The sequence below is a fragment of the Chiloscyllium plagiosum genome, chromosome 29, assembly GCF_004010195.1.
Source record: "Chiloscyllium plagiosum isolate BGI_BamShark_2017 chromosome 29, ASM401019v2, whole genome shotgun sequence".
Taxonomy (NCBI): Eukaryota; Metazoa; Chordata; class Chondrichthyes; order Orectolobiformes; family Hemiscylliidae; genus Chiloscyllium; species Chiloscyllium plagiosum.
The window spans coordinates 3,761,175-3,786,092 of record NC_057738.1 but is presented as its reverse complement, the minus strand read 5'-3'; the positions used below and the strand labels follow the sequence as shown (position 1 = coordinate 3,786,092).

The 24,918-nt window shown below is 40.1% G+C and overlaps 1 protein-coding gene across 2 annotated transcripts in view; it reads left to right on the top strand.

Annotated features, from left to right (window-relative positions):
- The window catches only part of ranbp9 (RAN binding protein 9), a 98,490-nt gene that overhangs the window by 22,621 nt on the left and 50,951 nt on the right, over positions 1-24,918 (top strand). For both annotated transcript variants that reach the window (XM_043719041.1, XM_043719042.1), the window contains exons 3-4: positions 12,533-12,585; positions 19,526-19,693. In XM_043719041.1, the coding sequence (XP_043574976.1) occupies positions 12,533-12,585; positions 19,526-19,693 (221 nt within the window). The remainder of the gene's footprint in view (positions 1-12,532; positions 12,586-19,525; positions 19,694-24,918) is intronic.

The following is a 24,918-nucleotide window of genomic DNA, read 5'->3' as shown; positions in this document are numbered from 1 at the left end:
TCTTTTCTTTTGCATTTATGCTGTCCCTGACATCACTTGACAGCCATAGTTGCCTCGTCCTCCTCTTTGTGTATTCTTCATACCTTTTCTATCCTTGAGAGATTTGGGTGTCACTGGCAAGACCAGTGGTTGCTGTCCACCCTTAATTACCCTTTAATATGATGGTGAATGCTCACTTTGATTATAATCTATGGTGTAGGTACGCCCCTAGTACTGTTTGGAAGGGAGTTTCAGAATTTCAACCCAGTGATCAAGAACGGTGCCAAGTCAAGAAGGTATTTGGCTTGGAAAATGGCCTGAAGGGGGTCCATCTTGCCATTTTCTACTGCCCCAGTTCTATAGATGTTGGAGACCTTGGGTTTGGTTTATGTTGTCCAAAGAACATTGATGAATCATGCAGTGCATCATGTAGATCCAACACATCACTGCCACTGTGCTTTGATGATGGAAAATAATACTTGAGGAGGTAGATGGTTAAGTGGGCTGCTTTGCTTTGGGTGTTGTTGAGTTTCTTGAGTGTTTTTCAAGCTGCACTCATTCAGGCCAAATGGTGAGTTTGGCTTGTTCCTGACTTGCGCCTTGCAGATTGTTGGACAGGCTTTCGGAAGTCAGGAAGCGAGTTAACACAGAATTCCCAGCCCCTCATTTTAAAGTTGGAGCTGTGTTTCCTTCCTAAACGACAATAGTCCTGCAGTTTAGGGAACCCTGCATAGACAATTGAATAGCCTACTCCTGTTTCCATGTTTGACATTATAATTTTGACCTCCTCCACTGAGGTTTAAATGTTGCTCTGTTGGCTCTAAATGCAAATAAATGTAATTGAATTTTTATTTTGACCAACTTGAAAAATAATTTTTGTATCAAGTAAAACTCTTTAAACATTGTGTTAATTACCAAAAAAAGTTCAGTGAAATTTAATTGCTGATTTTTATGAAGTACAGTATCTGGAGAATTTAAATACCAGGCTAGAATCCCAATAATAAGATTGATTTTTTAAAAAAAATCAATGTTCAGTCTATTTCACTGATTTTGGCTTCCCCATTTTAAAAAAAAGAAAGAAAAAGAGACCATCCTTAGTGTGTCTAAACACCAAGGTTGGAAATGTAAGAAAATAGGATCACAACACAAATAGGGGTGGGAATAGGTTATTCATTTCTTTCAGCCCACGCTGCCAATCAAACCATGGCTGATCTTCTACTTCAGCACCATTTTACTGCAGTATTCCTGTATACCTTAATGTTTTTAATATCTAAATATCTGGATGTATATCAATCTTGACTTGAATGTATGCAATGACTGAGCCTATACAACCCGCTGGGATAGAAAATCCTGAAGAGTTACCACCAACTAAACGGGGCGATTGCTCCTCATCCTAGCCCTAAATGGTCTGCCCTTATTCTGAGATTCTGTCCCTTGTTGTAGATCCCCTCCCTCCACCACCACACAATCAAGAGAAACTGGTTTCTTGCATCTAACTTGTAGATCCTCTTTGCAAGTTTGATTGAGAACACTTCTCTTTCTTCTAAACTGCAGAGAATATACGTCGAGTCTATATAACTATTCCCTCCATTATCAGCAACTAGTTCGGTGAACCTTCTTTGTGCTTCGTATGTGGCAAATGTATTCTTCGTTTTTTAAGAAATTAAAAGTGGCTCACAAATATGATTTCACCAAGAGTCTGTGTATTGCAGTAAGATTTCCTTATTGGTATACTCAAATCATCCAGTATTAAAGATCAACATACCATTTGCCATCTTAATTATTTATTGTATTTGCATGTTGTTTTGTGACTCATGAAAGGCAGTTAAGTCTCTTTGAAGTTCAATGCTTCCAAGCCCCCCCCCCCCCCCATTAAAGAAATACTCTGCATTTCTATTTCTCCCACTATAGTGGAAACCTCTCATTTCTCCTCCTTTCTAACATGTCTGTCATTTTTCTTGCCCAGTGATTTGGTCTCTCCAAGTCCCCTTGAATTGTCTTTGCATTTGATTAGGTTAGATTCCCTACAGTATGTAAACAGGCTATTTGGCCCAACAAGTCCACACCGACCCTCCAAAGAGTAACCCACCCAGACCCATTCCCCTACCCTGACTAATGCACTTTGGGCATTTTAGCATGGCCAGTTCATCTGACCTGCACATCTTTGGATTATGGAAGGAAACCAGAGCACCCAGAGGAAACCCACACAGTCGCCTGAGTTGGGAATCGAATCCGGGTGCCTGGTGCTGTGAGGCAGCAGTGCTCACCACTAGGCCACCATGCCGCCCACAGCACATTCTCTCATAACTTTCACTCTCGCCTCGTTTTCCATCATCAGCAAACTAGTAAATGTTACTTCTGTCCCAAAATCCAAATTGTTGATATAAATTGTGAATAATTAAGGCCCAAGCACTGTTCCTTGCCATATCCAACTATTTTCAGCTTGTCACCCTGTGAATGACAAATACATATTTCGTACTCCCACAACCGCTTGTGTGGGACTTAATCAAAAGCGGTCTGAAAATCTAAATATACCACATCCAAATACATGCCAAGTCATAACTTGCTATTCAAATAAAAGAAGTGACAAATGTCTTAAATATATGCTCCCTTATGTCCCTGTGATCATTCTACCACTAGAAGCATTTTTTTTCTTTATTTTCTCTATTGAAGCTATTCATGATTTTAAACACCACCTTCTCTGTTCTTTGGAAAACTACAATTCCAGCTTTACTGTCTCCACACAATTCCATTCCCTCATTTCTGGTACCATTCTAGAAAATCTCTTCTGTACCTTCTCCCAAGCTTTGACATCTTCTGATATTATAGTTCACATGAGGCCCAATCAGTGTAGAGCAAAGTTTTGTGTTTTCTTTTCCTTCTTGATTCTCTCTTGGAAAAAAACTCCTCATTTCAGTTTTAAATGGGCAATCCCTTATCTTTAAACAGTGACCCCTAGTTCTATATTCTCTGACCAGCCAGAATATCCTTTCCACATCTGTTCTGTCAAATTTCTTCAGAATTGTCTATTTCAATCAAGTCACTTCTTACCGTTCTAAACTCCATGGTACAGAAACCTAACCTCTTTGGCCGAGCCTTCATAAGGCAATTCACTCATTCCGAGTATTAGTCTCATAAGCCTTCTCCGAACTACTGCCAATGCATTGATGTCCTTAAATAAAGAGACTAATATGGTACTACAGCTTGGTCTCACCAGTGCCTTGGATAAGTGAAGCATAACATCCTACTTCTGTAATCACTCCCCTTTGTGATAAATGTTAGCATTGTCTTAGCTGTCCTTGTCAAACTTGCATATTTGGAGGTTCATACATGAAGGCATCCAGATCCCTCTGCATCTCAGCGCTCTGTCTACCTGTTGCGAAGTTGAGTAGAGTATTTCTGGATTGGAAGATTGTTAGAATTTGATGCTGTAAAATAATAGGAGGGGGATGATTGCGTGATCCCTTTTTAAAAGGTGTGTTTTTTTCCTATGCTTAGTGATTTGGAAAGGAGTTTCTGTGGGCAGCAGCTTGTTAGTTGAAGCTGCTCGAATTGAAACATTTGTATCAAAAGGCTGTACGGTTAGCAGGCAAAGCCGCAGTTTTGCCAAGGCAACAGATTTTTAAATTTAGCCAATTAATTTAAACCAGGCACTTGGACACTAAGGACCAGTTAAATTTAAATGTGATGGTTTTGACAACCTAGAACCAATCCAGTTATAAAGAAATTAATAGGTCATCAAGAGTATAAAAGAAGAGGGCATTTGAAAATTGGCAGAGAGGAAACTGCCATCTGAAGAGATTAGAGTAACCATCACCTGACTAAAAGTACGCCGCCACTCATAGCTGATATTCCTGACACCAGAATTCAATGGAGAGAGGTGTTCCTGATACAAGAAAGCGTTTGTTAAAGAAGATCAGCGGAGAGGGTGCAGAGCATTCCGGAAGATGTACCTTGGCTGTAATTTGAAGAGACTAAGTTCTAATTTTTTTTTGTATTTAATGGAACAGCAAACTATTAGAATTTTGATTTATTGAGGAATAGTTAATAGTTAGAGGGAAATTGTTCAGTTCATTTGTTCACTGTTGGAATTGGGTAAATAAATTGTTACTTATTGATTATAGAGTGAGTGAATGGATTTCATTTAATTTAACCACTCCTTTAGAAGAGATTGAGGGTGGGGGGTGGTGAAAGGTAGGTTTTATCAGTTGTGATACTACAACTAACAGATTGGGACGAGCCTCTCTGGGTGTTTTGGTTTTAGTTGTCTGTTTGGGGGGGGGGGGGTGTCGATCTTCACTTCATAACATACCGAAATGGACAGTTTCATGTTTTCTGACATTGTATTCTATTTCCCACATTGTATTCCGTATCCCTCTAAACCCTTCCTATTCATATACCCATCCAGATGCTGTTATAAATTTTGTATTTGTACCAGTCGCCTCCACTTCCTCTGGTAGCTCATTCCATACACTCACCACCCCCTACGTGAAAAAGCTGCACCTTAGGTCCCTTTTAAATCTTTCTCATGATTTTATAAACCTCTCTGTCTCTAATGATCTAGGGAAAGTAACCCCAGCCTATTCAGCAACTCCCCATTGCTCCAAGCCTGGCAACATGTTTGTAAATCTTTTCTGAACCCTTTCAACTTTAACAACAACTTTCTAATAGCCGGGAGGCCAGATTGCATGCAGTATTCCAAAAGTGGCCTAACCAAGGTACTGTACAGCCTCAACTTGACTTCCCAACTCGTATAGTTAATACACTGACCAAGAAAAGCAAGCATACCAAACGCTTTCTTCACTATCCTGTCTACGTGGGACTCAATTTTCAAGGAACAATGAACCTGCACTCCAATGTCTCTTTGTTCAGCAACACTCCCGAGTCTTGCCCTGATTTACCTTTCCAAAATGCAGCCCCTCGCATTTAGATTAGATGATTAGATTAGATTAGATTACTTACAGTGTGGAAACAGGCCCTTCGGCCCAACAAGTCCACACCGACCCGCCGAAGCGCAACCCACCCATACCCCTACATTTACCCCTTTAACCTAACACTACGGGCAATTTAGCATGGCCAATTCACCTGACCCGCACATCTTTGGACTGTGGGAGGAAACCGGAGCACCCGGAGGAAACCCACGCAGACACGGGGAGAATGTGCAAACTCCACACAGTCAGTCGCCTGAGTCGGGAATTGAACCCGGGTCTACAGGCGCTGTGAGGCAGCAGTGCTAACCACTGGGCCACCGTGCCGCCCACGATACGGAGTTTAATTTATCTAAATTAAACTCCGTATCTTTCACTCCTTGGCTCATGGCCCATCTGATCAAGATCCTGTTGTAATGCTGAATTTCTATGCTGTCCACTGCACCTCCAGTTTTGTTGTCATCTGAAAACTTACTAACTAGACCTCCTATACTCTCATCCAAATCATTTATATAAATGATTAAAAGCAGTGGACCCAGCACCAATCCCTGTGGCACACCACTGGTCACAGGCTTCCAGTCTGAAAAGCAACCCTCTGCTACCACCTTTTCTATCTTTTGCCTTTTGAGCCAGTTCTGTATCCAGATGGCTCGTTCTCCCTGTATTCCGTGTGATCTAACCTTGCTAACCAGTCTGCCATGGGGAACCTTATTGAACACCTTACTAAGGTCCACATAGATCACATCCAACACTCTCGTCAATTCTCTTCATTGCTGCTTCGAAAATCTCAATCAAATTAGTGAGAAGTGATTTCCCACACACTAAGTCATATTGGCGGTCCCTAATCAGCAATTGCCTTTCCAAATATATGTAAATCCTGTCCCTCAGGATTCCATCTGATAACTTGCTTACCACTGATGTCAGGCTCACCTGTCTATAGTTCCCTGGCTTTTCTTTACCATGTTTTTAAAATAGTGGCACCACGTTACTCAACCTCCAGTCTTCCGGCACCTCAGCTGTGGCTATCGATGATCCAAATATCTCAGCAAGGGGCCCATCAATCACATCCCTAGCTTCCCACAGAATTCTAGGGTGCACCTGATCAGATCCCAGGGATTTATCCACCTTTGTGTTTTAAGATGTCCAGCACCACCACCTCTAATATGGACATTTTTCAAGACGTCATTATTTGTTTCCCCACGTTCTCTATCTTCCATATCTTTCTCCACAGTAAACACTGATGCAGAATACTCATTTAGTATCTCGCCAGTCTCTTGCAGCTCCACACATAGATAGCCTTGCTGATCTTTGAGGGGTCCTGTTCTTTCCTTTTGTTACTCTTTTGTCCTTAATGTATTTGTAGAATCTCTTTTGGATTCTCCTTAGCCCTATTTGCCAAAGCTATCTCATGGCCCCTTTTTGCCCTCCTGATTTCCCTTTTAAATATATTCCTACTTTATGCTCTTCGAGGGATTAACTCTATCCCTGCTGTCTATACCTGACATATGCTTCCTTGTTATTCTTGACCAAAACCTCAATTTCTCTAGCCATCCAGCAGTCTCTTCTTGAAGGAATTTTGATAACTTCATGAAGCATGATTTCCTTTTTACAAAACCGTGTTGACTTTGCCAGATTGCCATGAATTTATCTCAATACCTTGCTATAATGTCATTGACGATAGCTTTTAACACTTTTTCTGTATTAAGTAAAGACCTGTGGTTTCCTGCTTTGTCTCCCTCTATTTTTGAATCACGTTCATTACTTTCCAATTTGATGGAACTCTTCACGAATCTACGGAATTTTAGAAAATTGGAAAAAAACACATCAACTCTCTTACTAGTCACTACTTAAAATCCTCCCATATCCTTAATTTCCATTATTAATTCTTTGCAATTACACTTCATAGGACCAGTGCTCTGTCTCTTTTTTTGTTTCCTTTTTAAATATGTATAACAACTTTTCTGTCTCTCTTTATTTCTTAACTTTTTCGCATACTCTACTTTTTCACTCTTTATTAATCTTTTAGTAATGCTTTGCTTATGTTTATATTCTGTCCAGTATTCTGACCTGCCATCCATCTTAGCACAGTTATATAATTTTTCTTTAAGTTTGACACTAACTTTTTTAGTTAGCCACATGTGATGGGTCATCCTCTTGGAATTTTTCTTTCGTCTTTGAATACCTCTATTTTGAAATATTCCTTTAAATGTCTACAGTTTCATCTTTTTTGATGTATCCTTTGCCTAATTTGCCAGTTTAGTTTAGCAAATTCTGCTTTCATGGCATTTATAATTGCACGTATTTAAGTTTAGAATATTAGTCTTGGATCCAGTCCCCCCTCGCTTAAACTTCACTGAGGTCATTAATGCTATCTCATTGTACATTGTTAAAAAACTCACAATTGGCTGTAGTCCAATAGGTTATTTGGAAGTACTAGCTTTTGGAGTGCTGCTCCTTCGTCAAGTAGCTAGTGGGCGGATCGTAACACACAATTGTTAAGACCACACTATAAATTCTGTCTTATAATCTTGCCCCACTGACAACGGAGCAGTGCTCCAAAAGCTAGTACTTCCAAATAAACCTGTTGGACTTACAGCCTGGTGTTGCGATTTTTAACTTTGTCCACCGCAGTCCAACACTGGCACCTCCTCATCATTGGACAATGCCAAGTCTAATATAACCTGTTCTCTGGACCAGGGTGTGTTCTTCTAAGAATCTAATTTTGGAATATTAGAACCAATGCATTAATTACCTCACTATCCACTTCATGTCAGACCGGATGATGAAGTGGATCAGGACCCTGGGACTTGTCAGTCTGCAGCTCCAATGGTATCATTGGTTGCAATTTTCTTTCATTTCTTCTTCCTTTCAAGTTCCTGAATTACAGCTGTATTTGGGATCTTTCTTCCATATTTCACAGCACAGATCAATGCAAAGTACATGTTCAATTCACCATCGTCTCCTTATTTTCTATCATTTGTTCCCTAGACTCACTTTCTGTAGGACCAATGTTTACTTTGTTAACACATAGCATTTCTATAGATATTTAGAAAGGATTACTACCTCTTTACATATCTTTGGCTATCTTTCTCCATGTGGGATTACGGTCTTTGCAAATTTCCCCATGACTGACATAAAGCTGACTAACCTGTAGTTACTGATGTTGTCTTCTCTGTTCTAATCAGAGATGTAATATTTGTAGTCCTCAGGCATTATTTCCAACTTTTTCAGTACCTCCTTGTTTTTATCCTGTTGAATTTCTCCATTACCACTTTTTTTCTGTGACATTGACAGCATCCTCTTCCAATTGAAAAGATGTTAAAATATTCATTTTAGTACAGCAACCATGTTTTGTCTCCACAAGTAGACCTTTTTGGGGCCCAGTTGGTTTGGCAAACTCAGTGTTTTTTTACAAAAATTGTTGTTTTTAAAAAGACTGCTGTGTTCCTTGCGAAAGCTGCCAATCTATACTCATTCTCCCAGCTCCTCATTCCCTATTAGATCTCCTCTGGCACTTTTTCTATTTTCACCTAGATTCCCTGAAGTATTATGCACCTTATTTATCATTAAGCTTTCATTTTCTGTCTTATTTTAATCTATTTTGTCATCGAAGGTTCTGGTTTTGGATCCCATTCAACAATTATTCCTATGTTGGACCTGCTCTTTAATTGGAATTCAGCACAGCCTCAATCCTTTTTCTATGTCTTCTTTTCCCACGTGAGCCATAACTTATTGTTGTCCCTCTTGTTTATTTCCCTTTAAACTGTTCTGCACCCCTTCCATAGTGTCATGTAGGAGGAAGACAATAGACCACGTGGAACTTGATTGTAAATTACTTTACAAAAACATCCTCAATTTTCTGATTGCTGAATTTTCTATGACCACTGCATTTCTGTACTTGGTGTGCTGTCTGTGCATTTCTTCACCTCCCACATTACTGTTAGGTGCTGTCGACCTCCTGTGAGGTCTCATCCTAGAGGATGTCTTTTACTGCCTGCTTTTTCCTGCCAGCCATGAGGCCACCTAGTTCCTATCCTCCGGAATCCTCTGTAGTGAGGACTGACCACCACCTGGAAGAAACCTGAGCAATTTTCATCCTTCTGTTTGCTCCATAGTGACTCTGGCTGCTTGTCAGTTCAATCCTGAGCAACAGCAAACACTTGCTGCATGTTTTTTCCCAGGACGCACAAATCACCTTTGTGTTATTTCTCCCAAATGCTACTATTTTCTAGTCAATCACCTGATCACTTCCTAATGTATCCCTATGCTTAGAATAGGGCTCAACAACCATACTGTAGAATCTTGATTTCTGTTGATTTATAACCACAGCATAGATGGTTATGGTTTTCCATTAATTAATTTAATTATTTATTTTTTATTCAATTGCAATATGGGTGTGCTGGCTGAACCAGCATTTATTGCTATCCCTAGTTGCCCTTGAAGTGGCTGGTGAACTGCCTTCTGGAACTGTTGCAGTCCACGTACTGTAGGTAAATACTCAATGCCATGAGTAAGAGTTCCAGGATTTTGATAGCGACCTGAAGGAATAGCAATAAATTTCCAAGTCAGGGTGGTGACTGCCTGAGAACGGAACTTGCAGTTGATGGTGTTCCTAATTATCATTTTCTTTGAATGCTCACGATGTGAAGTCCAGAGGTGAGGTGAAAGTGGCATTAAGGCTACATTTGACTGAATGTGGCATGAAGGAGTGTTAGCAAAACTGGAGCCGGTGGGAACTGGGAGGAAAGTTTGTTGCTGGTTGAGTCATACCTGGCATAAAGGAAGATGTTAATGATTGTTGGAAGTCAGTCATCTCTGCTCCACAGCATGTCTGCAGGCAATTCTCCACAGCATCCTAGGCCCAAACATCTTCAGCTGCTTCATCAATGACCTTCATTCCATAAGGTTAGAAGTGGGAATGTTTGCTGATTCATGATCAGTAGCTTTCGCAAGTTCTCAGATACAGAAGCAGATAATGTCTAAAGGCAGCGATATCTGGATAGTATCCAGGTTCGGGCTAACAAGTGGCAAGTATTATTTGCGCCACACTAGAGAATCTAACCTCATGATGTTGAATGGTGCCACCATTACTGAATTGCAATTGAGATTTATCACTGGACAAATGCTGGCAAATGGGACTAGATTAATTTAGGGTATCTGGTTGACATGGATGAGTTGGATTAAAGGGTCTGTTTCCATGCTATATGGCTAACTCTATGATCAGAAACTGAACTGGACTATATAAATACTGTGGCTACAAGGGTAGGAATCGTACAGCTACTAACTTTCCTCTGACACATGAAAGCCTGTCCACCATCTCCAAGCAAAAGTCAGGAGTGTGATGGAACACAAACAGAAGTTGCAGGAAAAGCTCTGACCTGGCAGCATCTGTGAAGGAAAATCAGAGTTAGCGTTTCTGGTCTAGTGATCCTTTCTCAGAACTGATGGTATCGAGGAAAATGCTGGTTTATATGCAGAAGATAGGGTGAGGGGAATGGGTAAGGAATAAACAATAGGTGGGGATAGAACCCATAGAGAATAACAGTTGGACAGATCTTCTCTTTGGGCTTTTGTTTACTCCTTACCAACTCCCCCACCCATCTTCTGCATATAAACCAACATTTTCCTGACTACCATCAGTTTTGAGGAAGGCTCACCGGACCCGAAACATTAATTCTGATTTTTCTTCATAGTTGCTGTCAGACCTGCTGAGCTTTTTCAGCAACTTCTATTTTTGTTTCTGATTTACAACGTCCACAGTTCTTCCAGTTTTTATGAAGTGTATGGAACCCACTTCACACCTGAAACGTTACATTTACATTATTTAGATCCACTTTGCTAGGTTTGTGAAGATTTGTAGCTCAGGTTGAGGTTTAGGGTGTAGGTTTACTCGCTGAGCTGTAGGTTTGATATCCAGACGTTTCATTACCTGGCTAGGTAACATCATCAGTGGCGACCTCCAAGTGAAGCGAAGCTGTTGTCTCCTGCTTTCTGTTTATATGTTTGTCCTGGATGGGGTTCCTGGGGTTTGTGGTGATGTCATTTCCTGTTTGTTTTCTGGGGAGTTGATAGATGGTATCTAGATCGATGTGGTCGGAGTGCCAGGCCTCTAGGAATTCTCTGGCATGTCTTTGCTTAGCCTGTCCCAGGATAGATGTGTTGTCCCAGTCGAAATAGCGTTTTTTTTCATCCGTGTGTAGGGCTACGAGGGAGAGAGGGTTGTCTTTTTGTGGCTAGTGGGTGTTCGTGTATCCTGGTGGCTAACCTTCTTCCTATTTGTCCTACATAGTGTTTCTGTCAGTTCTTGCATGGAATTTTGTAGATGACATTGATTTGTCCATGGGTTGTACTGGGTCTTTTAAGTTTGTTAGTTTTTGTTTGAGAGTGTTGGTGGGTTTGTGTACTACTAGGATTCCAAGGAGTCTTAGTAGTCTGGCTGTCATTTCTGAAACTTCTTTGATGTATGGTAAGGTGGTTAGGGTTTCTGGCTGTTTTTGGTCTGCTTGTCGTGGTTTGTTCTTGAGGAATTAGATTAGATTACATTACATTACATTACAGTGTGGGAACAGGCCCTTTGGCCCAACAAGTCCACACCGACCCGCCAAAGCGTAACCCACCCATACCCCTACATTTACCCCTTACCTAACACTACAGGCAATTTAGCATGGCCAATTCACCTGACCTGCACATCTTTGGACTGTGGGAGGAAACTGGAGCACCCGGAGGAAACCCACGCAGACACGGGGAGAATGTGCAAATTCCACACAGTCGCCTGAGGCAGGAATTGAACCTGGGTCTCTGGCGCTGTGAGGCAGCAGTGCTAACCACTGTGCCACCCACTGCAGTCCAAATCTGCGGACTGTATTATTTGAATATCCGTTCTTCTTGAATACGTTGTATAGGTGGTTCTCCTCTGTTTTCCGAAATTCGTCTGAGGTGGCTTGTTGGAATAGTGTTCTGATACAGCTTCGTTTGTGTGTGTTGGGATGGTTGCTGGTGTAGTTAAGTATTTGGTCAGTGTTTGTCGGTTTTCTGTAAATGCAGGTTTGTAGTTCTCCATTGTCCGTTCTTTCGACTGTGACGTCCACTGTGAGTTTGTTGTTGGTTTCTTCCTCCTTGGTGAACTTTATGCCTGTGAGGGTGTTGTTGATGTTAAATGTCTCTTCTATCTTGTTTGGTTTTGTGCTTTGCTAGCAGTAGTAATGCATGTCGTTACTGATGGATGCTAGAGTATCTCTTCTAAGTTTGAATAGATTAACTAAAAAGATATGTAATTCAAAGTTTTTAGTTTTTGATTGCAATTTTTCCAATTGGCGAAGGAAAATCAAGAGGGTATGAATGTGAAAATGGCTAGCTATAAAATATAGTGACCATCTGCTGTCTCACTGTCATGGCACTCCTGCCTCTAGTGGCATGTCTCTTGGGTATGATTCCACACTTGGTGTATTAATACTACTGCATGGTGCCAAGATCAGCTGCCAACAGCAGTATATTGTAAATCAAATTTATCAGCATTGGGGTAATCTCTGAATTTAATGCAATTATCCTAATGTCAAAAATGTTGTGCAGCAAAATAATTATGTGAACCTAATTGACTGAAAAAATTAAGAGTAATGTTCTTACAGGTACATGGGCATTGGCCTTTCTGCTCAAGGTGTCAACATGAACAGATTACCAGGTAGGTGCTTTATTTTCAGGTTGTCTTCCATACAAACCCAATGTATAAACCATTATAACTTTGGAACCTGAAACATTCACAGCTAATGAACATCTGAAAAAGAGGTGGAGCAGGATGGATGCTTCTGATGTATTCTGACTTATTGTTTCAACTGCTCTCTCTATCTTGCTTTGACCATTTCCCTTTTCAATCTTGAGACCAGTCAAGTCAACTAAGTCAGTTCAGTCCTCTGGAACGTGGGCCTTAATTTTGAATTCCAGCAACAAGTAGGAGATGATTTTTAAGGTTTTAAATATTAGGGTCAGGTAATCTAGTTCCCATGTACATCCCAAAAGTTTGCCTCCTGCCTTTTTTCAATCTCTCTCACCTTAAACATGTGCCCCCAGTCTTGAAATCCCCCAACTTAGGGAAAGGACAATTACCATTAACTCCCTCTCAATGTTATATTAGATCGCCTGTCAACCTCTTATGCTCCAGTGAAAAAGTCCCAGCCTATCCAGGTTTTCTTTAAAACTCAAACCTTCCATACCCGCCAACATCCTCGTAACTCTCTTCTGAACCCCCTCCAGCTTGATAATATCCATCCTATAATTGGGTGACTGAACTAGACACAGTGTTATCCAGAAGAGGCCTCAAAAATGTCATATACAACCTCAACATTGACTTCTCAACTCCTAAACTCAAAGGACTGAGCAACGAAGAGCTTATGCTCGAAACATTGACTCTCCTGCTCCTCAGATGCTACTTGACCAGCTGTGCTTTTCCAGCACCAAACTTATTGACAATGGAGGCAAGCCTGTCAAATGCCTTTTTAACCACCCTGTCTATATGTGATGCAAACTTCAAAGAATTATGTACTTGCACCCCTAAGTCGCTCTGTTCTACAATACTATCCAAGGCTCTACCATAAATTGTATAAGTCCTACACTTGTTTGTTGTACCAAAATGCAATACCTCTCATTTATCCAGAATGAACTCCATCTGCCATTTTCTTGACCAATTTGATCAAGATCCCTTTGTAATCTTAGAAAATCTTCTTCACTGTCTAGATTGCCACCAGTTTTGGTGTCGTCTGCAAACTTTCTAACCACGTCTTCTATCTTATCCAAATTATTTTGATAAATGACAAACATAAGAGGACCCAGAACCGATCCCCGTGGAACACCGCTGGTCACAGGCCTCCAGTCAGAAAAGCATCCCTCCACCATTACTGTCTTCTGTTCTTAAACCAATTACGTATTCAATTGGCAAGCTCACCCTGAATCCCATGTGACCTGACTTTTACTAATTAGTCTACCATGTGGAACCTTGTCAAAGGCTTTACTAAAATCCAAATAAACAACATCTACTGCTCTGCCACCATCAACCTTTTTTGGTAACTTCCTCAAAAAAACTCAGGTTTTTAAGGCAATTTACCTTGCACAAAACCATGCTGGCTGTCCCTAATCAGTTTTTGCCTTTCTAAATATCCATAAATCCTATTTTTTTATAATCACCTCCAACAATTTACCCAAAACCAAAGCCAGACTCAGGTCTGTAGTTCCCTGGTTTCTCCTTGCGTTTCTTAAAGGTACCCTCCAATCATCAGACACCTTATCCGTACAGATGATACAAAGATTTCTGCAAGGGGTCTTGTAATTTCCCCTCTTTCTTCCCACAATGTTCTGGGAAACATTAGATCAGGTCCTAGAGATTTATCTACCTTTATATTCTCTGAGACTTCCTGAATTTCCTCTTCTGTAGTGTGAATTGTTTTTAAAACATTAAAGTTTATTTCTCTGCATTCTCTGGTCTCCATTTCTTTCTCCACAGTAAAAACTGATGTGAAATATTCATTTAGTATTTCTCCCAACTCCTGAAGTTCAGCACAAAGACAATGACTTTGACCTTTAAGAGCCCGTACCCCCTCTCTAGTTACCCTCTTGCTGTTAACGTAATTGTAAAATCTCTTCGGATTATTCCTAACTTTATCTGCCAATTTTATTTCATAACCTCTCTTTGCCTTCCTGATTTCTCTCTTAAGAATGCCCCTACACTTGATAAAGAAATTCAGTTGAACCAAGTTGGTTATATCTAAAATAAGATTCTTTTATTCTTGACTGGGACCTCTTTATTCATCCATTGTTCCTTAATCTTACCACACTTGTCCTTCACTCTACAGGAACAAAATATCTCTGAACTCTCATTATCGTATTATTAAACTCCTCCCACTTGTCACACAGCCTTTTACCTGTGAACAGTCTACTCCAATCAACATTTGAAAGTTATTATCTCATACCATTAAAATTTGCCTTACTCCAATTAAAAACTTTACAATTTGTGGAAGGCTTAACCTTTTCCATAACTGTTTTGAAACTAATAGAATTATGATCGCTAGACTCAAAGCATTCCCCTACTTTTACTTCAGCACCTGTTCTACCTTAATGTCCAAAAGAAGATCTAATTTTGCTCATTCTGTTGTAGAAACATCCACATATTGATGGAAAGCAGACATTTCTGTGACTGCCAAAGAGACTATAGGATTGGATGTTGCTTCCCTGGTGCCAGGGTCAGGGATGTCACTGAATGGCTGCAGGACATTTTGAGAATGCTCAGCAGAAAAAGATGAATAGCTAAAGTTAGAAGTGACAGCAAGTAAGGAAGGTTAAGCCAGTTAAGGCACAAGGGAATTTAGCAAGTTTGATTGGTATTTATTTTAATGCAAGGAGTCTGATGAACAGAGCAGTTGAGTTGAGGGCACAAATTAAAATATGGGGTATGGTGTCATTGTAGTAACTGAAACTTGGTTGAGAGAGGAGCAATTAGCAACTCAATTTTCCAGGATAGTGGGTTTGCAGATGAAACAGGAAAGGAAGTAAAAAAGGAGTTTGTGTCACAATTTTGACCAGGGAATCTATTACAGCAGTAAGGAAGGATGACATCTTGGAAGTGCACCAGTTGCTGAAGGTAGGCATGAATGTGCAGCAGGCAGTAAAGAAGGCAGATGGTATATTGGCCCTTCATTGTGAGAGGTTTTGAATACAGGAACAGGGATATGTTGCAGTTATATAGGGCCTTGGTGAAGTCACACCTATAATATTGTGTGCAATTTAGGTCTCTTTCTGGGGAAGGATGCTCTTTCTCTTGAGGGGAGTGCAGTAACTGGGTTGATTTTGGGGACGGTGGGACTGATGTAGGAAGCGAGTTTGACTCGGTTAGGATTATTTTCACTGGAGTTCAGGTGAGTGAGGAGGGATCTCATAGAGACTTAGAAAATTCTAACAGGGCTATTCAGGGTAAATGCAGGGAGGATGTTCCCAGTGATGGGTGTGTCCAGAACCAGAGGTCACAGTCTGAGGATTCAGGGTGCACCATTTAGGACAGCAATGAGACATTTCTTCACTCAAAAATGGTGAGCCTGTTGCATTCATTACCACAGAAAGTAGTTGGCGCAGAAACATTGAATGTATTCAAGAGGCAGCTAGAAATAGCACTTAGGAGAATGGGATCAAAGATTATGGGAAGAAAGCAGGATTAGGCCGGTCATTTGAACAGTCAGCCATGATTGTGATGAATGGCAGAGCAGGCTCGATGGGCTGAATGGCCTCCTCCTGTTCCTATCTTCTATATTTCTAAATGAAGCCATATGGTTGGAACTTAACCAAAAACGAACAATCACAGAAAACTATAGGCTCCCAAATGAGAGAAATAGAAGAGCAGATAGATATGTAGGCAAATTTCGTGGAAATGTAAAAATAATTGAGTAGTGATAGGGGATTTCAGCTTCCACAACATTAACTGGAGTAGTCATTGTGTGAAAGGTTTGAAGGAAGTGGAATTTTAAAAATGCATTCAGGACAGTTTTTTAAGTCAATATGGAGAAGACCTCATGCGAAGGCAGCAGCCCTGGATTTAATTCTTAAGCAACTAAGCTGGTAGAGTGGTTGAACTATCAGAAGAGGAACATTTCACAGACCATGATCATGATTCCATTAGATTGAAGATATTATGGGGAAAGGAGAAGAATGGGCTTAAAATCTAAGTTTTAAAATGAGGGAAGGCTGTTTTAATAAGATCAGATATGGTTTGGCGAAAATTGACCAGAGCAATACTTCTAGGTAATCTATCTTGGAACAGTGCAATATGTTCAAGAAAGAAATATGGAGACAACAGTGCCAACCTATTCCAACAAAGTAAAGGGGTGGTACCATCAAATTCTGGTTATCAAGGGATATGTGGCATTAGATTAAGAAAGTGGAGGCTTATCGCATCTACCAAGGGCTTAAAACAGCAGAAGCCCCTAGGTGAGGAAGTCTGTGATGCAATTAAAGACATAGCATAGACAGAAAGGTTCTGAATGGTCTGGCAAAGTTGAAAATAGATAACTCTCCAGAGCTGGATAAATGTAACCCAGGTTGTTGACTGAGACACGGTATGAAATAATCAGGACACTTCCAAACACTTTCAGTTCCTCTCTGGAGGACAGAAAATATGGTACCATTATTCAAGAACGGGGCAAAGCTGGTCAGTTTAACCTCAGTGATGGGGAAGCTATTGAAAACGATTCTGAAGGACCGAAATAATTTGCATTTGCAAGGGCCGGGATTAATCAAGAAAAGTCAGCATGGTTTTGTTGACGGATGTCATGTCTGACCAGCTTGGTTTGAGTTTTGTTTTTTGAAGAGGTGACCAGATTTGCACATGAGGGTAATGCTTTTGATGTAGTCTACTTGGACTTCAGCAAGTATTTCTTTTGTGAAGGTCCAACATGACAGACAGCATAGGTAAAAGTCTATGGGTTCCAAGGAAAATTGGCAAATTAGATACAGTTGGCTGAGTGACTGGAACAGAGTAATGGCTGAGAGGCATTTTTCCAACTGGAGGTCTGTTTCCAGTGGGGTCCCACAGAATCATTGTTAAGGCTTTTATTGTTGGTGGTATGTAAAAGTGGTTGAGAGTTGATTAGTAGATTTGCAGATGATACAAAAATTGATGGAACATAGAAAGAAGAGTAGGCCATTCAGACTTCGGGTGTGTTCTGCCATTCAGTGCGATAATGAATAATCTGTGGCCTAACTTTAGATATCTACCTTTGTCCCATATTCCTTAAACCTATTGCTTAATAAAATTTATCTATCTCAGATTTGAAATTACAACTGATCTAGCATCCACTGCCATTCGTGAAAGTGTGTTCCAAATCTTTACCATCTTTTGTGTGTAGAAGTGCTTACTAACATCTCTTTACAGTCTGGCCCTAATTTTTAAACTATCCCTCTGGCTGTAGAATCCCTCCTCAGTGGAAGCTTAACCCCTGAAGTCCAGTATCATTCTTGTCCAGCAATTTCTGTTTTGGTTACAATCTCAGGGGGTCTGGCAGCATCTAGAGAGAAAGGGTCACTGGACCTGAAACATTAACTCTGTCTCTACAGATACTGTCAGACCTGCTGAGATTGTTGAGCAATTTTGGTTTTTGTTTCAGTTATGCAGCGTCCACAATTTTCATTTTTAAAAATCATTCTTGTAAGCTGATATTGTGCTCCCTTTAAGGTCCCATACGTACGTCCTAAGGTGTGGTGTCCAAATCTGTTCACAGTATGCCAAGTGGGATCTAACTAGTGTTTTGTATAGCTGCAGTGCAACTATATTCTTATACTTCTTTCCTCGAGATATAAAGAATGGCATTAGCTTTCTTGATTATTTGTAACATTTTTAAAAATCAGTTAACTTGAACTCTCAAATCTCTTTGGGCAGCCACTGTATTTAACTTTGTACCATCTGAAAGTACCATGATCGATCCTTCTTTTTGTGGACCAACATGGATTGTCTCACACTTGCTTACATTAAACTCCATTCGCTACAGTTTTGCGCATTCACCTAATCTGTCAATATTCCTTTGTGATTTTGTTATCATACACTGCATACAATGCCATTTAATTTTGTGGCATCAGCAAAATTGGATGTATGCCTTTCCATGCCATTATCCAGGCCATTAATAAATAATGTGAATAATTGAAGGTCTAACACTGACCTTTGTGGGACACCACTGGTGACATCTTGCCAATTTAAGTACCTATCCAATATCCCTAATTTCTGTTGCTTGTCAACCAACCAATTTCCCAGTCACATCAGTACTTACACTCAAGTTCATTGGCTTCTACCTTGGTTAACTATCTCTTATGTGGGACTTAATCATATGCCTTCTGGTAGTCCATATGAAGAACATCCATTGACATTCCTATGACCATTACTTCAATCACCTCATAGTCATACAGCATAGAAACCGACCCTTTGGCTCAACTCCTCCATGCTAACCCGGTTTTCTAAACTGAATTAGTTCCATTTATCTGCTGTTGACCTATATCCACCATACCTTTCCTATCTGTGTACCTCTCCAAACGTCTCTTAAATGTTGTAATTGTACTCTGCTCTGCCACTTCCTCTGGCAGCTGGTTCTGTATGCACACCACCCTCTTGGTGGAAAAGGTTGCGCTTCAGATCCCTTTTAAATCTTTTCCCTCTCACCTTAAACCTATCCCTTCTAGTTTTGGACTCTTTCTAGTATCAGGTAGATACTACCTGAAAAATACATTTGGTCTTGCACTTTGAAGCAGAATGCCAAGGGAGATTGATTAATATATTTCATTGATTATTTAAAAATCTTTTTTGGGCAACTTTTATTTGAAGTTTCTAATGTCTTGAACTCTGAATTATATTGATGACTAAGAATTCGGAGTGGGATGAGAAGCTGGAGGGAGGAAACAAGTTGTCCTCTCAAATCAGTTGGAAGAACTGTATTTTAAATTAATTAACATACATGTTGAGTCCAAAAGCCAATTTATTCACTAATTGCTGTAAAGTTAGTTTGAAACTGGTTTGGAACAGCCATGTTTAAAAGTATACATTGTATACTCGTGTTCATTATATTGGTCCTTTAATGATATGTGGAACATTTTTGTTTTAGGCTGGGATAAGCATTCATATGGTTACCATGGAGATGATGGCCATTCATTCTGTTCTTCTGGAACTGGACAGCCTTATGGACCAACGTTTACAACTGGCGATGTAATTGGATGCTGCGTAAATCTGATCAATAATACCTGTTTCTACACAAAGAATGGTCACAGTTTAGGTATGTGTTTACAAGAATGAAGCTGGTCGGTTTGAAATTTTGAACACTTGTAAGTTGAAGTCACTTGTGTTTGCTCTCATTTTTGCCCTTTAAATACAACTTAGGAATATGAGTTCAAGAATCAGTAATTGATTCCAGGTTACAAGAGCTTCATTAATGCTCCGAAGTAGTATTTTGACCATAGTACTATTCAATTTTGAAATATGGTGTTGTACTAGTGTAATGGAAAGACGGTATCTACCTTTGTCTTTTTCCGTAACTCCTCTCCTCCACTTTGAGTCCTTTCTCAATAGCTGGTTATCAGTCCTGAAGAAAACTGATGTCTCATTAATTACATCCTTGTTTAATTTTTTGGTATTATCATGAGACTTAATTTTTTTTTAGAAAGGGATGTTATGGTGCAGTGGTAGTTTCCCTATCTCTGGGCCAAAAGGACGATGCTCACCTCTGGACAGGTTGATTTTGAAAAATTTAGTTTAAAAAATGCCTTTATTCCACATCAGGTTTCTGTCCTGTCCTTACGCTTGTTTCCACCTGTCACGCATTAGAGTGTTGAAGGATCTTTCTGCTTTAGAAATGCAAGTTATTGTCTTATAACCAAATAGTAAAGAGCAGTTATTCATAGATGAATAGTGCAGAAACAAAGATGAAGAGACAAATTTTTGCTTGTTATTTTCAGCTTTGCTGTTAGTCCCACATCTTAGAATTTGTTGATTTGATTTGAAGCAGTAGATTTCGCAGTAAGGGATTTCCTCCATATGTGGTCACATTGAAGCTACTGTTTTGGACCAGGCTTGACCCCTCAAAACATTTTTAAGCAGGTAGCCCTGACTGTATTTTTGCTATTTGTTTTAGTTAAGTGTATAGTGGATACTCCGGGAGTGAATTAGCTGATCTGACTGCCAAGTTTTAAACAACAGAATCTATTTACAAAATTTCAGAATGAAACACAAAGAAAAGAAACTAGAAAAGCACATAACTTACCCTATCCAAAACCTGACTGACTATCCTGACTTAATGATGCTGTTCCGAAAGTACTTGCAGTAGTCTCAATAAACACATTCCTTAATGCAAAGTAAAAATGAAACAAACCAGGGTTTACAGGCTTGAAGTTAGAGTGTGTACCTGGCTGGTCTTCCCCCAGCAGCCTTTCTTCAGATACACTTCTGCTGAAGTGAATCAAAAACTCTGATCTAAATGAAGGCTAGCTACACAGCTAGCTGGCTACTCCCCTTCGATTATACCTTTGAGGTAAACAAAATGGGGCCCCATAAGTCTTTCAAACCCAACCTAGTTGGAGCCTGGCCAACTACCCCCTCCCTGGGGGCAAAAAACTCAAGATGGTAGTAACCTTGTAAAAACAAAAACCCAGCATTGTGACGCACAATTGTGGTCTGAAATCTGGTTGAATAATTTTTGTTTTTCAAATTCGTAGCTGCTGATTTTTGTTTCTGAAAGAAGACAGAATTTATAATAAATGAAACATAGGTATCAGGTGGTCAAAGATGAAGACATTTGATTCTCAATGTACCATTTAAAATTATTTGGTTGACTACCACGTGTCGTAGGAGACTGACAAGGCTATTTTACAGGCTCTTTTTACTTATATTATGTAAAACTTGGCTCTGAATGCTGTTGTTGTGTTAGCTGAAACAAAAATCTTTAATCGTTTGAGATTTCTTTACTGTAATTCAAAAGAATCATTTGCTTTTCATATTTTAAGTAACTTTTTTTGCACAGGCTGCTACAACATATTTCTTTATAAATTTAAGGTGGATTTGCAGGAAAACATAAGATTTGATGCACAGTGAGATCTTTTTTTTGAATAAGCATACCTATTATCTGAAATACAGGTTTTTAGCGATTCTCTATTTAGATACTATTTAGTTCTAAAAAAGTGTTCGTGTCTAAATATGTTTTCTGTCACACTTGATGAAGCCATGCATGTTAATTGCATGAGCTGTGGAATTGATTCTTTAAGTATTTGACCAAATCTAGTGATTTTAAAAAAAATAATAATTTACATCAGTTCTAAAGTTAATCCACCTTAGATGTCATTGTTATGCCAGATTGGAAAGAAGGCCTGGTGGGATTTGTACCATGTTGTTTTCACAGAATCTCACAATTGTTATGGCCCACCGTGTCTGCAACTGCCCTTCAAGCAACATCGTTACTTAATGCCAGTCTGTTTTTTTCTCCACTGAATATGTGCGTGCTGTTTCTATTCAAATAATCATCCAAATAACTCTTGAATATCTCAATTGAACCTGCCTTCATTTCTTTCCAGGCAATGCATTTCATACCAGAATACTTGCCATCTGGAAAAACTTGTTTTTCTCACACTCCTCTTGCAATTTTTGCACATCACAATAAGTCTACAACCCCCTCGTTCTTATTCCTTTTACGGACGGGAATAGCTTTTCCTTATCTATTGTATCCAGCCTGCTTATGATTTTGAAAACTCCTGTTATATCTCACCTCTTTCCTCCTTTTTTTCAGTGTATCCTCATAACTAAAATTTTGCCATTTTTGTTAATCAATTCTATACACTCGCCCATGAATTCACATCTTTACGTGTCGAGCCCACGACTGTGCACAGTACTCTAGCTGAGGTGTAACAAGTGTATTCTACAAGGTCAACATCATTTCCTTGTTCTTGTACTCTGTACTTATGTTAATAAAGCAGAGCAGTGTTTTATTAACTGTTTTTTCCCTCTGTTCTGCCCCTTTAAAAGATCTGTGCACCTCAGCTCCTTCAACTCCTTTAGAATTGATTCTCTGTTTTATATTCTTACAATGTTCTTCCTGCCAAAATCTGACTTCTCTATATTGAAACTAATCTACCACCTATCACCCACTCCACTAACTTGTCTGTGTCTTTTTGGTGTTCCACACTGTCCTCATCTTCGTTTACAATTTTCCAAGTTCAGTGCCATCTGCAAAATTTGAATTTGTCTCCTGCCCACCAAAATCCAGATCCATTTTATATGTGGAAAAGCAAAGGTCCCAATGCTGATCCTTGGGGATATCCACTATAAACCTGTCTCCGCCCCAAAAATACCTATTGACCATTATTCTGTTTCTTAATACTGAGCTAATTTGTATCCACATTGCTACTGTCCTTTTTATGCCATGACCTAAACTTTACTGACAGGTCTGTTGTGTGGTACTGTATCAAATGCCTCCTGCAAATCCATGTTTACCACTTCAGTAGTGTTAACCTCATTGAGCCTCATCAAGAAATTCATGCTGACTCCTCCTAATTAATCCTCATTTTTCCCATGTCACCACTGTGTTTACGCTTGTGTCACCATGGCCTGGGCAGCATCATTCACTTGCAAACACCGATACCAAGTATTCATTTGAGATTGTAGCCATGTCTCCTGCCTCCATGTGTAAGTTCCCTCTTTCATCTCTAATTGGCCCCACTCCTTTTACTATTTGTATGCTTATAAAAGATCTTGGAGTTCCCCTTTGTTGCTATTTTTTCTCAATTCCTATTTGCTTCACCTCTTAGTTCTCAAATATATTTTCTGTCTCACATCTGTCTAAAGTGTACTTTTTTCTTTTCTAATGTTAATATCTACCACCTGTCATCCGAAGAGCCTTGGGTTTGTTTGAACAACATTTCTTATTTGATGAAATATACTTTGGCTTACCTGAGCCATGTGTTCTTTGAATGAACCCTTTTGTTTCAGTCTTCCATTACTTTATGGATGATTGAGAGTAGACTGTTGGGGCACTAAATGCCTGGATTGGATTTGTCCAGCTCTTTATGTACAGGACATACCTGGCAATTTTCAACATTGCTGCGTAGGTACCAGTGTTGTAGCTGTGCTGGAAAAGCTTTGGCTGGGGATGTGGTAAACTCTGGAGCACGGGTCTTCAGTACTATATTGCCAGAATGTTGCCTTTCCAATATCCAGTGCCTCCAGCTGTTTCTTGATAGTAAGTGGAGTGCATCAATTAGCTGAACACTGGCACCTGTGCTGCTGGGGACCTCTGGAGGAGGATGAGTTGGACATCCATGGTGTGTCTGGCTGGAGATCTGTTGCAAATGCTTCAGCCTTCTCTTTTGCATTAATGTGCTGTGCTCCCCCATGATTGAAGATATCTGGTGAGCCAGCACCTCCAGTGAGTTGTTTACTTGTCCACCACTATTCACGACTTGAAAACTTTGATCTAATCCATTGGTTGTGCAATCGCTTAGCTCTCTGTGTAACTTGCTGCTTAAACTGTTTAGCACACAAGTAGTCCTGTTTTGTAGCTTCACAGATTGACATCTCATTTCCTAGGTATGCCTCATGCTGCCCTTGGCAGGCCCTCCTGCACACTTAATTGAGTGATCCCCTTGCTTGATGGCAATGGTAGAGTGGGGGATGTTCCTTGACATTGGTGGCAGGTTGTGTTGAAATACAGTTTTACTGCTGTTGATGCCCCACGGTGCTTCATGGATGCCCAGTCTTGAGTTGCTAGATCTGTTTGAAGTCTATCCCCTTTATTTTGGTGACAGTGCCACACAACACGATGGAGGGTGTGCTCATTATGAAGGAGAGACTTTTTTTTTCCAAGGTTTTCAGAGTTAACTACTCTTATTGATCATGTCTTGAACCGATGCATCTGAAGCAGGTAGATTGGTGAGGATGAGAGCAAGAATGTTCTTCCTTTTTGTTCCCTCACCACCTGCGACAGACCCAGTCTAGCAACAATGTCTTTTTGGAATAAACTAACTGTCAGTGGTGGTACTGCCAAACTGCTATTGGTCCTGGACATTGAAAGTCTCCACTTTACGCCATCTGGCCTCTTCCTCCTCCTCTTGCAACTGTCAAAAGCATAAAAGAGCCTACTTTCCAACACCTTTCAGTTATGAAGTACTTTTTCTTTTTCAAAGTTTGTGCGAAGATTTGTAGCTCGGGTGCTCGTTGTTGTGGTTCTGTTCGCCGAGCTGGAAGTTTTTGTTGCAAACGTTTTGTCCCCTGGCTAGGCGACATCATCAGTGCTTGGGAGCCGCCTGCGAAGCGCTTCTTTGATGTTTCCTCCGGTGTTTATAGTGGTCTGTCCCTGCCGCTTCCGGTTATCAGTTTCAGCTGTCCGCTGTAGTGGTTGGTATATTGGGTCCAGGTCATTGTGTTTGTTGATGGAGTTTGTGGATGAATGCCATGCCTCTAGGAATTCCCTGGCTGTTCTCTGTCTGGCTTGCCCTATGATAGTAATGTTGTCCCAGT